This window comes from Hoplias malabaricus, chromosome 16 (assembly GCF_029633855.1).
Source record: "Hoplias malabaricus isolate fHopMal1 chromosome 16, fHopMal1.hap1, whole genome shotgun sequence".
NCBI lineage: Eukaryota > Metazoa > Chordata > Actinopteri > Characiformes > Erythrinidae > Hoplias > Hoplias malabaricus.
The window spans coordinates 10,891,415-10,905,930 of NC_089815.1; the positions used below are offsets into that span (position 1 = coordinate 10,891,415).

Here is a 14,516-nt window from a genome sequence, read left to right on the forward strand (position 1 = left end):
AAACAAATAAATTACTGTTTCAAAATGTCTATTCCTTGCTTGAGAAAATGTGAGGTCAACACTCATTATAATGAACATGAATGAATATATTTATTTGAACCGGTCCCAATAACAGCCGGTAAAGTATTCTGGGGGCCCCATAATTGCACAAATCTGAGACTGATATTTGAATCAAGTGAGAACTAAGCCAAGGCTTATCTTTCACTTCCGTCGTACCCTCTGAAAAAGACCACTGACCTGCTAACCACAGCTGCCTACATGAGGTAAACTTCAGAAAACCAGCCACATATTTCTCCTTCAGTTGCAGCACCATCAGTCCTGAGATCAGTGGCTGGGGACTGTTGATGGCCATATATTTCTCTGGAACTAATCAGAATAAAAAAAAAAAAACATGCAACCGCAATGCCAATCGAGGTGTTCACTGAAACAATGAGGCCTTTGTCAGACCACTGCAGAGTCACCCAGCTCCCCAACTGCTACTGACACATGCTTCTTGGAACCATTGGTCATCTTTGATGAAACAACAACATTGCACCCTCTTCAAGCTATCACAGGGCCTGGCAATGCTTGCCAATGCTTTCATTCAATCCCATAAAAATATTTTTAAAAAACCCAGAAGGAAACAACTACAAAACCTCTATGGTACAATTTTCCATTTGCTGTCATCGGCTTATTTTGCAGGAGTTCATTCTTTGGGAATGTGTAGAGAGGCTTAAATCCACCCTTTTACAGAATGTTTGTTATTTATTAAATAGTGACTGCAGTACTTCCTCTACATTCATTTGGAGCAGAAGTACAAGAGCAGCAAGTCAAAAAACTACCTAATTACTAAGACAATTCTGTAGCCGATGTCTTTGTGGCATCACTGCATATGTATAGGTTTATGACTAAAGCTCTATTGGACAATGATTAGTTTTACATGACAGCTGGTATAATGTCAATTTATGACTGGATGTCAGATTTGCAGTGGATAAGAAATCTTATATAACTGAGTGGCTACTTGTTTGTCACAACTGATCTGAGAACAGCTCCCCAAAATTATCTATCCTTCAACAACCATATTTTCTAAACAAATTTCATCCTTCAAAACAAATAATGGATGAGAAAATGGCAAAAAAAAATGTACTAAACCTTCACAAAATGATTATAACTGATACAATAAGTTGTTTAATGGTAAATTAAATTTAAGAGGCACAATCATGACACGTATGTAATAGGCTACTGTACACACATACTACCTACAGCTACCAGAAATGTCTCTCCACTGAGTGACCCTTTATCCTTGTACTCGAATCACTAAACACCTTCTCCAGTGATTCTATTCTCAAGAAAACCTGCAAAAAAACCATTACCCGGGATATGACGGAACATCCTCCCACGTGTCAATTCAAATGAGATTAATATAACCTGGGGTTATTTTTACTGTTCGTTTTACAGTAGGTAAAAGGCTCATTAATGTTTCCTAAAACAGAAGCACACACTCCAGAAAAATCACTGAAATGTCTATTTGGAATGGATTAAAACTACTAAGATAATCTGGTAATAATTACTTTAAACCATGTACACAGGTTAATCGAACCCTGTCTGTATAGGGCTTAAAACTCCAGGGTCCAATCACAAACAGCTCATTAATACAACATAAGTACATTTAACCCACACAAAATTTTCAATTGAAAATAAAATATAAAAATAAAAGCAGATTCCTTTACTCCTCAATATATTTAAGTACAAGGAAATTCAATATTTTACCCAACTACATATACTTCAGTATTTACTACCCAACTCTGTTTATAGGCTAATGTGTGGTGCCCAAGTCCTCTCAGCAGCAGAGTTTTATGGTCTGGCTGCAAGACGAGACACAAGTACGTTGTCGCCATGAGAAGCTCTTCAGGGTCTGAGCTTTAGAGCAGCTACAGGCCATTTCCTAGTGGGAAGGAATGTAGCACATAAAATCCAGGCAGCACTGCAAGCCAGTAGTTCGTCACCCTCCACCAAGAAAAAAAAAAGGATTTTATTCCTTGCTTGTGTAAGCAGTGAGGAGCACAGAGTCATCAGGTACTGAAACCTTTTGCCCAATGTTTAGCAATAGTAGCTGTCTTTATAGAACAATTAAAGTAGGGCTGCTTCCTTTTGGACACTGAAAGATTTAATGAACACAATCTGAACACACTCCTCCATGCTGATGCCACCCAGAAACCAATAGGGAGTTTCTATGAAGCCATAGAGCAATACAAAACAACAAAAGTTATTATTAATGTTTACATAGTGTTATGAAAACCAGTAATGTCTCTAATGCAAAACATTTAAGTAAGGTGACTTATGATGAATGAGGATTAACAGCTTTTGCATTACTCATTCAAAATGTTGTGGAAAAATATTATTTAATCCCATAGTATTAACAACATCCCAAAAGCACTGTAACTTTTTTGGCTTGCCATGTATGGCTTTTTTCCCAAGAAGAGGATGCATACAATTTTAAACCATGACTTTGGAATTGTCCTTTGCCAATATTACGTAATACATCTGTTTTCACTGGCTTCCATACCTCCATTGTCTGGAAAAACTGGCAACCAAAGCACATCATCAATCATAAAAGAGAAAATGCCTTTTGAAACCACAGAATCGATGGGAAAAAGCTTGTTTGCTTGTCCTTTCTTGTAGAATTAGCAACCGGTCTGATTTTATTCCGAATAAATATGTCAGTCCTCACGGATCCTTCTTAGTTAATGATTTCCTGGTTATTGATGAAACACCAAATCGTGCCAAGCTATCATCTCATTTGAGGCAAAAACTCAGTTAGATACACAGTCAAGTCATAACATTATGACTTCCTCCTTGTTTCTACACTCACTGCCCATTTTATAAACTCCACTGACCATAGAGGAGCACTATGTAGTTCTTCAATTACAGAATTAAGTCCATCCATTGCTGTGACTATTTTGTTAGTCGTATTTTACCCTGTTCTTCAATAGTCAGGACCCCCACAGAGCAGGTATTTGGGTGCTGCTCTGACATTGACATGGTTTTAGTGTGTTATTGTGTGTTGTGCCATATCTTATCGTTCGCAATAATATCATCATGATTTTTAAAACGATATAAAAAATCTACATCTTGATAATAGTGATATATAATTGATTTAGACACAGTGAAGTACGGTGGAAAGTGGCACTGAGGCAGAGGGATTTGCTCCAAAAAAAAAGGGTAGTGACTTCAGTCATATGGAGGTGTCTGGTTACAAAATAACCGATGTACAATAAACCAGGGTACTGTGTAAAATATATTTTATTTAATATAATTAATAGTAATACAATGGTTTTGTTGCAATAGTGATTTTGAAATTAATAAAAATATTTTTCAGTGTTTTGTTCATATCACCAAGAATATCGTTATCGCCAAAATATTGCCCACCCCTAGTTGTACTGGTATAAATGGATCAGACACAGTAGTTGCTGCTTGAGTCTTTAAAGCCCTGAGTGTCACTGCTGGAATAAGAATAGTCCACCAATCAAAAATATCCAGCCAACTGTGTCCTCTGATGAAGGACTAGATGACAAACAACACCAACTTTGCAGTGAGAGCTGAGCTACTCTCTCTGACTAAGCATCTTGTTGGATCAATGAGTTAGGTGAGTCTAACAGAATAGACAGTTAGCGGACACAGTGTTTAAAAACTGTGTGTGATCCACTTGTACCAGCGCAACACACACTAACACCACCACCACTGAAGCACTATGACACAGATGATACCAGCTCAGTCCTGACCATTGAAGCACAATGGAAATAAATTCTGCTGAGAAGCAAGTACTCCTGTATGATCAGTGGAGCTGAGAAATGGACAACGAATGCAGAAAAAAGGAGGTGGTCATGATATTATGACTGGACTGTGTATATCTTGATATATCTTCCATATAAATTATTTATACAGTATAATACATGACATGTCAATTCATTTTTACAATTGCCAAATACAACACACACACACAGACACACACACACAAAAAAATCAAGCTACTCAGTTTAAGTCATGTTAAAGACCGAGCAAGTCAGTGACCCAGTTTACAACCAAATTCAGAGCCCAGTCGAGATTCTCTGTAGTCATTTCTTACCTATGATGTCCTCATAGGCGTTCTCCTCTAATGTGTTTTTTGAGCTGGGACAACTATGGTTCCCAGTGGAGGCCGTGCCATTTTCTTTGGGCGAGGAGGGGTGGGAGGAGGGCAGGCTGGCAGCATCTTCGGATTCACATGATTCCCTGGAGGATGAATGGGAGAGGAAGCAAAAAAAGAAAGCTCAGCTTTGAAACACGCAGCGCTGTTTTGCTAAGCTAGTGAAGTGCTGTCCAGTTGGTCTGGCTGCTGAACATCCTCCCTCTGGCTGATTCCAATCAGGCCAGACCACCTGAGCAGATGAAAGACCCCTTCACATGATGCATGAGTCCAAATATGCATCTTCCTCTCTCCTAAACTGCCAATTAAAATGAGAAGCCAAGAGAAGGTCTCAGACGTGCTGTTCAAATTAATAATAGCCGTATTATACTGACGATAATGTAGGCTTCGGGTGGATTGCCATTTCCTGTTTATTCAAAATAAGCCAAACAAAATGAACACTATTACCTCGACTAAGTCAACTCATGCTGGACACAAACATCAAAGCATTGGTATATAAAAAGCTCTTAGAGGGTCAAAACCCCAAACAATGTGATGCTGGTTCATTAACTGCCTATGGTTTCTAAACAGTTGATCCTGTAATGGCCACAGGAATGTCAACCAGGGTTTCTGCCACAAAGATCCTCCCCAGCACAAACTTCATGGGAACCTGGCTTGTCTCCGCACTCAGTGACCGGCCTAAACACTCCTGACTCCAAACCTAATTCAAAAGGCTTGAGGAACGAGAGCCATATACAAAACCTTCCTAGCTTCCTAGCTATATCTAATAAGAGGAGATTAAGCCAAATTTTGGGTTTGCTACAGCTTCTTGTGATGGTACACTTGCAGTCCTTTGTGAATTTAGTGTTAAATCAAATGCAAGATGGGTCTATCCTAGGGTTCTTATTAGGCATGGACTAATAAGTAGTTCTGTGAGGTACTGGGGGAAAATAAATAAAAACATGTTTTACAGGCCTTATGACTGTTAGCGAGCACTGCCTACTTCATTAGCACAGCATGCAAGAATTGTACCAATGTTCATGACCCCAGTTAAGAAGGAATATTAAAAAACATATTGAACCTGTAAAACCTGCTTTTAAAAGACAAAAGAGAGACACAGGTGGTCATAAAATACAACACTTAAGACCCACAATTACTATTACCTAATATGGGTAAAGACATGGGGAGAAAAATGACAGAGGACTCTATGCTTATTTCTGCTTGCCATCAAATGCCTGATGTGGGAAATGGCTCATGTCCTTCGTGTGACCATGTGCTTAGAAATAAACATCAGTAATCCAAGGCTAAAGCTAGATCAGTAGGGTTAGTGCTTGGCCTGGGGCCCTTATTCTTAACAACACTTTGAACATAACATTAATGTGTTTTCCAAGATAAATAGGTGAGGAACAATCCTAATAAAAACAAGGGACCAAATCATTCCTTATCTATATATTCAGTGATGTATACATTAGTTGAGACTTTGAGATTACTTGTAGAAACTAAGAAATTGACAAAACAAAAATGTATGAGTAATATGTCATTTTTCCACTACATGGTACCTATTCTACTCAGCTTGGCTCAGCTTTACACACTGTTTTGGTCTCTGGTACTCTCTGCTCTCACACAGGAACTGCTGGCTTTGAAAGCACAACAACAAAGGCAGTAACCTTAGGCACTGTTTACTCATTGGGCATTCACATGTTAGTTTTGTGTTTTGGGGCTGCTCCACACTTGATTTCAGACAGATCAGTATAGTTATTTCTCACTGAAGTCTTTCATCAGCCACCAAGCCAAGGAACATTTGAACCTCTAAAAAAAACATAGTGTAACTTTATGAGCTGCAATTGTGAGTGGAATAAAAACAAATGTGATCACTGCTGTAGACTGGAGATTGTCTCTGGCCAATCAGTGCTCTGCAAGTTTATACGTCCTGTTTACACCCTACTCTGCTCACTTAGAACCATAAGAGGGACGGGGCTAAAAAATGGCCCAGTTCCATGAGAAATGAAAAGGGATAGTATTTTAGGTTCATTATTTTCAATAAAGGTATAAACATTGTAAATGTACCTTTAAAATTACAACAGTGGTTTTAAAGTCCAATAGAAGGACAGGTGAATATTTGTAATGTTTCAAAGTAGAACTGTGTAAATTATAAGAGCATAATACAAGTCCTGGAATTGGGATGTGGCATATGAAATCAATGCAACTTAAAAATCTATAATATTATGGAATATGGTACAATTATATTCCCTAACTAAAAGAACTGTATGTACCCTTGAGGGTACCACCACAGAGTTTTTCTGAGAGTGCAAGACCAAGTTTGCCTAATGGAAAAGCAAAGAAGCCATGTAGAGCCAAGCCAAGGTACCATGCAGTGAAAAAGTGTCTATTATAAAAGAGTTATATTTCTCACCTATCCTGAGATCGCTTGGCAAACCTTCCATCTGTTTTTGGGTTGTGTGCTATTGTGGGGGATGTGTTTTCCAAGTTGGCAGGTAATCCATTGCTAGGTGAGGAGTCCTTGTGGTTCCTATTAGCATCATACTCAAAAGTGCGCTTTGGTTTAGGAGGGCCCTGTGCAGGAGAAAGTTCCAGGTTCTCAGACCTAATGGAGGTCACGCTAAACCTCGCCCTGAGCTTTGAGAGCTTTTCAGACCCGGGGCAAGTATCTGGCTCAGTGGCAACAGAGCAGATGCTGCTCCGTTTGCTTCCGCAAGTGCTGTCCAAGTCTTCCATCCCACCAATGGTGAAAGACTTCTGGCGTGCTTTGTCCACACCATAGCAGTTGTTGAGATACTGTGGTGGAGAAGGGGAAGGACTTTCTTTCAAGGCTTGCTCAATCTTTTGTATCCGGTTTAGTACAGCGGAGGTCTCCTTGCGAGCAGAAACACTGCGGAGGAATATCCCTGATGACTCTGTCTTTGAAGGCCTTTTTTCTCGCTCTCTCTTTTGGAACTGTCTGAGGCACTCTCGATCTGAAGCCCCTTCCTCCTCCTCTGTTTCGGGGTAAGAGCATTCCGAAAACGCAGTGCTCATCCTCCGCACACCCTTGAAGTCGAAAGTCTTTTCGCTGCAAGGAGAGGACAAAAGGCTGGGGCAACCTTCACTTCCACCGCCAGGCCTCTTCTCTAAGCACAAACTCATCCTAGGCTGAGCCACTTTACGACACTCCCATTCCGAGATCTTCTTGCGGATAGCGGCAGACGAGGTACCAATTCCAGTATGGCTGAGCGAGAGGGTGCGTCTGTGGCCGTGGTTGGTGGAGGATGCTAAGGAGAGGGTACTCCAGCTGAGAGGTCCAGGACACAATCCATCGCCTGCTGGAGACCCCTCCTGTGGTTGGTTCTCCTTTTGCTCCTGGTCTCCACCAACTGACAGTTTGCAGACACTGAGCTTTTTATCCAGACAGCCAATGCTCTTAGCCTTGGTGAGCTTACTCTGGGATTCAAACTCACTCGACAGTGTGGAGCCAGGGCGCAAGCTGGCTGTCTTATAGCTCCGGCTTCTCTGAGATCTGAGCCTTATATCAGCTTTAGTGTATCTGCCCTGGTGACTAGTGTCCTCTGTGTCACTGAGCTGAGACTGACATGACTCTTTCACAGCAGAAAGAATAGGAGGTGGGGACACAGATTGGCACCTGAAACAAGAGCAAACAACAGAAAAAAGTTAGGGGAAAAAAAACTATTGTTATGGTCCATTAGACAATCTGAAAGTGGCAAATGCAAAGCTATGCTGAGAAAGTTTCTCAACTGCTAAACGCTGTGGGAAACTAGACATGGAACGTATGCCCCAGCATACCCAAAGGTGTGCTGCGCTTGGCAGTGAGTTAATCTTTATATCGCTGCAGACCACAGTGTAAAAAAACACTTCACAAGAAAGTGGAAGCAGAAGAAACTAAAACATGGATCCAGGTTTCGCATTTTCAATGGAAAGTACCACAGTAATTTGACATAACTCTGTCAAAACTGAATCCTGTTTCAAGCCAAAACAAATACAGCTCCCTAAAATGCATGTGTGGATTTTTCCACACAATTAAAATGATCAGGGGTGAATTTATATGGACCTCACACACATAAACCACGGGAAACCATGAAAACAAAGTATAAAAACGAACCTACCTTCACCAGTCCTCAGCTATTTCTCTTAGTGGTTTGTCCTGTCTCCTACTGTTCTACTCAGACAGACTACAGCTTCATCGTCATTCTCAGTCCCTGGCTCATTGTTCACCATGCAGACACTACTCATTGCTGAGCAATGGCATTAAGGACTCCACTGACCTCATTCTCGTCTTAACCGACGCAATCGCTTTCTCACTCGTTTCCAAATCTCAAGAGCAGTGCTTGTAAGATTCCTGGAACTGGGACTTGACTCAGCTCGTACCTGAATGAAAGAGGCAGCTGTATCTGATGTCACAGCAGTGGTTAGAATAACAAGTGCAAGTTGGGAGGAGGCCAGGAGTATAATCCTGGGTGCAGGCTGAGACAGATTGCTTAACGCCTCACTATCACCGCCCTTCTCCAGAAGAGAGGAGGGACATAATTGCACTTGAAGCCCTTCAGGCCTTCAGTAAGAGCTCTCTATGACAAAATCTTGTAAATTCACAAAATGCATCAGAACTTAGTGTGAAAAATGCACACCTCTAATAAACCCTTAATGCGCACCTGTCTGTACACAGGGACTGTACAAGCTGAAAATGCATTTTTGACACCTACTTTACTTTGGCTATTATTTAACTGCTTGCTACGTTTCCCCTCACACTTCATTATATTAATAATAATCATAGTTTAAAATCTGTTTCCAAATTTGCCTGCCAGTTTTCTCAATGACAACATTAATCAGCTTTGAATGTCCAATAATATGTATTGAAATGTTGGATTATATCAAAGCTGTTGGACACACTCTGTGATTTCCTTCTGAGTTTAATCCTTTGTTTCCTTCCACGTTTGAAAAGTGCCACTTCAAAACTTCACCAAATAGAAAAAATCAAATCCACTGAGTCAGCAGCACAGACTACAGAGACTCAGGGAAGTTCATAAGTTCAGGCTAGAAGGGGGTCAAACTCAAGGGGCAAAATAAGCTCTATCAAGAAGTCTGCTGAAGAGGTCATATTAGTGAAAAACACAAGGCTTATGTCTCCCTATGGACCCTGACAAACTAAGCCCATTTTTGGATGTCAGGGCACTGGTTTTTATGAGCAGTATTCACATAACACATTCTTAAAAATTAAATACTAATCTTTGAAAATGAGCACTAATATATGAATGTGCATTCATTATAAAATGATAAACATAAAAATGTCATAGTTCATCACATCATGGATTTTTTATTAGCATTTGCACCAAGCTTACCACTATAGGTTTAGCTTAAAAAGCCATTTGTAAGAGACTTCAGACTTCATTTGATGCAGCTTTTAGTTTAGAGTCTGTTTCCCAAATGCAAATTTAAGGCTATATTCATGATTTTAATGCAATACACTAAATGGCAAACAAACCAAGTGTCTCAGTCTGGACTGGCTCAGGAAATTGTTCTCTCAGCCACTGCCACGAAACAGCATCTGGAGGCATTTGGATGGTGGTGAGACCTTAGAACATTTAAAAGCACGAAACCAGATGAGGATGTTGCTCTATTCCTACTCCATGGATGGGTAACATTGATTTGCTTACATTCCTCTAATTTTCCGTGAAAGTTAACACATACAGTGCTATAAAAGTAAACAGCCTTAGTTAAAAGGAAATTTGTGTGATAATTCAAAAAGTGAATAAAACCTTACAGACACGTTAAACTTAAAAACTCAAAAAGCTACAATCGGTTTCTTACTCAAACGTTCCATTACACCTTAAAAGAAGCAAAGCTACTATTGCCTTTAAGTACTTAAATACAGCTGTATTTTTTGTGCTATGTTTTAATGCCAATTTTTATGAGCTTATTGAAAGCCATCATCAATCCAACTAGTGCTGGTTCCTTTTTTTCTTGGTGAATCTGTTATTATACAAGCCCTATCATTCCAAATCATGCAACAAAAACAGACAGTTGTCAAATCTGACAAAGATTTACAGAGAGTATTGTTCACAAAGCATATATTTATATCAAGTCTGCCACTCACATCAGAATAACACATGTGAATGTGTCCTATCACTGATGATCTCATGCCTTTTCCAATCCATCAATCTCGCTTGCCCAGATCAGAGTGGTCTACAACTATTATTGCGAATCCATGTTTAAAGTCAATCAGCCACAGAATAACAGCGCATGTTAAAAATACACCCCAGGCCTGTCTGTGGCACGACTCCAAACGTCATAAAAGATTATAATCTATAAGTACAGTATTCAGCTTATATAGGTTCCTACACAAAAGGAATATATTGAGTCCAAAATTCTGACACAGGGCCCACAGTGAATTTGTGTCTGTGGTCTGAGGAGGGTCTCGGGATGCCTGGAAAGGGCCAGAACAAACAAGCCCGGCTCTAGAGCTCCAGGGCTGGGGAAGCTCAGCTGCATGGGCCACACAGGGGCCAAGCGGCGTGCCAGCGCTAGTCTGGCTCTTCCTGGGTCTTGAGGGCAAGGCTGACCACAGGCCATTTCCTGTATGAGGCATCGGCCGTAATGGAGAAACTATGGGGCTGCACTAAAACACATCAAAAGGTACATGTTAAACCATGTGCTAATGGGTCTCGACTCTGCCCCGAGAAATATGTGTGAGTTTCACTTTTGTAAGTGAGTTATTTTTTCATGTATTATCTTTCCAATCAAAAGCACATTAAGCCATGCCAACCTATAGCCAACAGTACCCGACGTAAATCCACCTCCTCAGCATGATCTGGTGCCTGTAAAGACTATGATTTAATAGTAGAGCTCTTTTTTTATCCTCATTTTTACCACAGGTTCTTCTGAGGGTTAAAGAAACTATGCAGTCCGATTTTTTCCCTTTTAGCCCACCAGTTTGCAGTCTCCTTTGATAAATATTTCCGACAGTAAAGAACCCCTGATAAGTCATTACAAAGGCAACTTCTGTTCTACTTAGAAGATCGCTTTCCTGCCTTTTGCCTTAGCTTGTGAACACATGATAGTGCTTTCACTGCTGGCAGAGAGCACCACATTTAAGTGATTTTTTAGATTACAAAATCTTTTATCATCCAGTTCCTGGCATGATACCTACTTTTAAAACTCTTTTAATCAACACAGGCAATCATCAAAGCCTTTTAAAATAATTTATTCCATAAAAAATTCTACATGTAAATTAATTATTTGTATTATTATTAGCAGTTGTACTATTTGTAGCACATAGCCAACAAAGAGCCCAGAATTTTGTTTACCCTGTTTGCCTAAGAGAAGATTTACCCTACACTAAGTATAAAATCTTGATGACACATCCAGATTAAGAACAGTCCATACCAAACATTTCATGTTTAGCTTCTCATCTACTCAGAAACATCCGAACCAGACCCAGAGGGAAGATTGTATTTCAACGGCTGCCTGTTTTGTACAGATGAGATAACACTATCTTCGCTGCCAGATTCCCAACTGATTCAGGCTTTATAGATTTTATGGTTGTTCTAAAGCCCAGTCAATGCATGTAAACCCTCTCCGTGTCTTTGCTTCTCTGAACCCTAGGCTGGTCTAGGCCATGACGCTCACCTGTCAGGGATCTCCTGTGGGTTCTTAGCCTCTCCTGATCTGGAGGCAGCCTTGGAGCTCTTGTTGGCAGTCATCTCCTCCCTTACACTGCCCACTCTAACAGACAGAAAAACAAAAAGCAACGGTACATTATTTATGCAAAAATTATATTGCCTTATCAGAAAATTGTAAAATTCCACCTGGACTTTCAGGTTATTGATTATAGACTGACTGAAACATTAAACATTGTGACCCTATCATTAAATGTACAATATGGGAAAGCATATACCTGAAATTATTTATGTAAAAACAAACAAAAAACATCAAATAACAGACATGGTAAGCAATATCTTAATCATTATCTTTAATCCTCATACAAAACAGAGCCCAAATTGTACTGTCAGGATCAGGGAGGGCGGACTGACGGAGACGGACGCACACGCTAAAATACAGTTACTTTTTGTTTTGTTTTGTTTTATTAATTTTATTAGTGTTGTTTTTATTTAAGTTATTTATTTTTCCTTATTGGTTATTTTATTTTGTTTTAGTTTGTTTTATAAACATCTTTTGTACAGCACTTTGTTTTAACTGTTGGTGTTTTTTAAAGTGTTCTATAAATAAAGTTGAGTTGAGTTGAGTTTTATTTACAAAATATAACGAAACAGAGACAGAGACTTGAGCAAAAACCAAAACGAGGGAAAGCAGATACAGACAGACTTGAGACTCAATGACGACGGAGAAACAAAACAATGACAGAGGAAACGAAGCGAGGAACGGACGAGACAAAACAAGGAACAGACAGACTGAAGGGAGCGATAAGACTATGACATTGGAAATGAAACAACTGGACACGAAATATTACAAAGGAGAAATGTCCGACAAGAGGAAGTGAGAGAAGGGGACTTAAATACATAAGGACACCTGAGACTAATAATGAAGGGCAGGATTATAAACAACATTGACGAGGACACTGACAAGGAGGAGGAAAGAAGGCGGGACATGGGCGGAGACATGGACAACAACAAACAGAGCCATGAGCACATGGCGGGGAAAACAGACATGACAGGACGAGGGCGTGACATATACACAGGTTTTGCAAAATTATCAGCTGAAACTTAGGGTCTATACATTGAAATGTAACTTTACAATTGAGAATAAACTAATTTATGTTAGTAATGTTTTCCTGTACTGCAGTTATATACACTACATATTCAAATATTTGTGTTCAGTTGCTTATTCAACAATTCTTTTTTCTTTTGAAATGAAGGATATTAATAAAGTTGTTGGTTTCCCCTTGCTGCAGTAACTGACTACCCTCTAGTGTTTGCATTAGAAGTGCCCACCCTACACTAAATTTTTCATGGACTCCTAACTATCATTACCAGTAGATTGACCTGAGGAGGATAGGTCCTCCCTTGTGAGTCTTGGTTCCTCCCGATTTTTCTTCCTCAGCTAAGAGAGTTTTTCCTTGCAACGGTCACCCTTGGCCTGCTGACCTGGGGATTTTTACTTTCTTTACATTTTTAAATTTCATGTAAAAACTTTGTCTTACCTGAAATCTGTGAAGCTGCTTTGTTACAACAGTTGTAATAAGTGCTATACAAAGAAATCTGATTTGATTTGATTTGATATTGGGAAATAGCTGTGGTACAAGAAGGCTGAATATTCCTTTTCATCAAAAATTTCCTGTCAGTCAAAATCTGTCTGTTGTTGAACAATCAATAATCATTTAAAAATAACTTATGATTACATTTGGGGTAAAGGGGAAAGTAATATTTATGCATATGTAAGTGCCTAATGTACCTAAAATAAGTGCCTCTGTCTTGAAGTTGCAGTTGACTTTACTGCTTTTCCATAACCAGCATTCTGATTGGCTATTATTGCTGGAGGGCAAGACTTCATGGCTCTTTATACAGAAGGATGGGACTTTATACGTAAACAGCGTGTTCAACGTGAATTTCAACCGGTAATCGTTCCTTTCTTATGAAAGTTTTCTGGTTTTACCTCACACAACACTGCCGTCCTGAAAGTGTTCCAAAAGAGCTTTTGTCACGTCCCTTGGACTACTTTTATTGGCTGTAGAACAGTGATGTCTAGAGCCCTACCCTGTGTGTGTCACTCATTCGAGTCACAGCGCTCATCATAGTGCATAGATGTGATTGGCTGAGTATCCTCATGTGTGATATGCAGAAAGGCATACAATTAGTCTGTGAGTTTCCTGGATCGCTAAACCTGAAATGTAATGACTAGAAGAGTCACACCACTTAATACAAACACTCAAAATTAAAAAGCTCTTAATAGTTTATCAGTTACAGGTCCAGGTCCAGATGGGACAGGGTCTGGGTCCGAAAACCCGAATCGCCATCCACCTATTTGTGACCACTGCTATACAGATTAATAACCATACTGACACCTAAAGTTTGTCTATAAATATGTCCAAGTTTATATAGATGTGTCATGCAGCATGAGACACCACATAACCACATCTGTCACAGGTGACAAAACTACATTTTTTCCCAATGTATTTTATCCTGTGTTTATTTAGAGGATATATTTCAAACTGCTTCCTTCTCCCTCACAGAGTTACCAAAAAAATAGGGAAATGTGCACAAGTGGCTCAGTCCCAAGTAACTCTTTATTAGACATATTATGCACTGTGTGAGTTTCAGCACTTTGAGTTGTTCTTGAGCACTATGTAGAGTTGTAAGTGGAGCACTACGTAGGGAATATGGAGCCTTTTGTGTTGGAGCCAAGAAAA

At 39.7% G+C, this 14,516-nt stretch overlaps 1 protein-coding gene across 2 annotated transcripts in view; it reads right to left on the reverse strand.

Annotated features, from left to right (window-relative positions):
* dennd2b (DENN domain containing 2B) overlaps positions 1 to 14,516 on the reverse strand; it is a 76,492-nt gene that overhangs the window by 35,358 nt on the left and 26,618 nt on the right. For both annotated transcript variants that reach the window (XM_066647299.1, XM_066647298.1), the window contains exons 2-4: positions 11,780 to 11,875; positions 6,558 to 7,781; positions 4,106 to 4,251 (exon numbers count right to left, since the gene is read on the reverse strand). In XM_066647299.1, coding sequence (XP_066503396.1) covers positions 4,106 to 4,251; positions 6,558 to 7,781; positions 11,780 to 11,853 — 1,444 coding nt within the window. In that variant the 5' untranslated portion in view covers positions 11,854 to 11,875. The remainder of the gene's footprint in view (positions 1 to 4,105; positions 4,252 to 6,557; positions 7,782 to 11,779; positions 11,876 to 14,516) is intronic.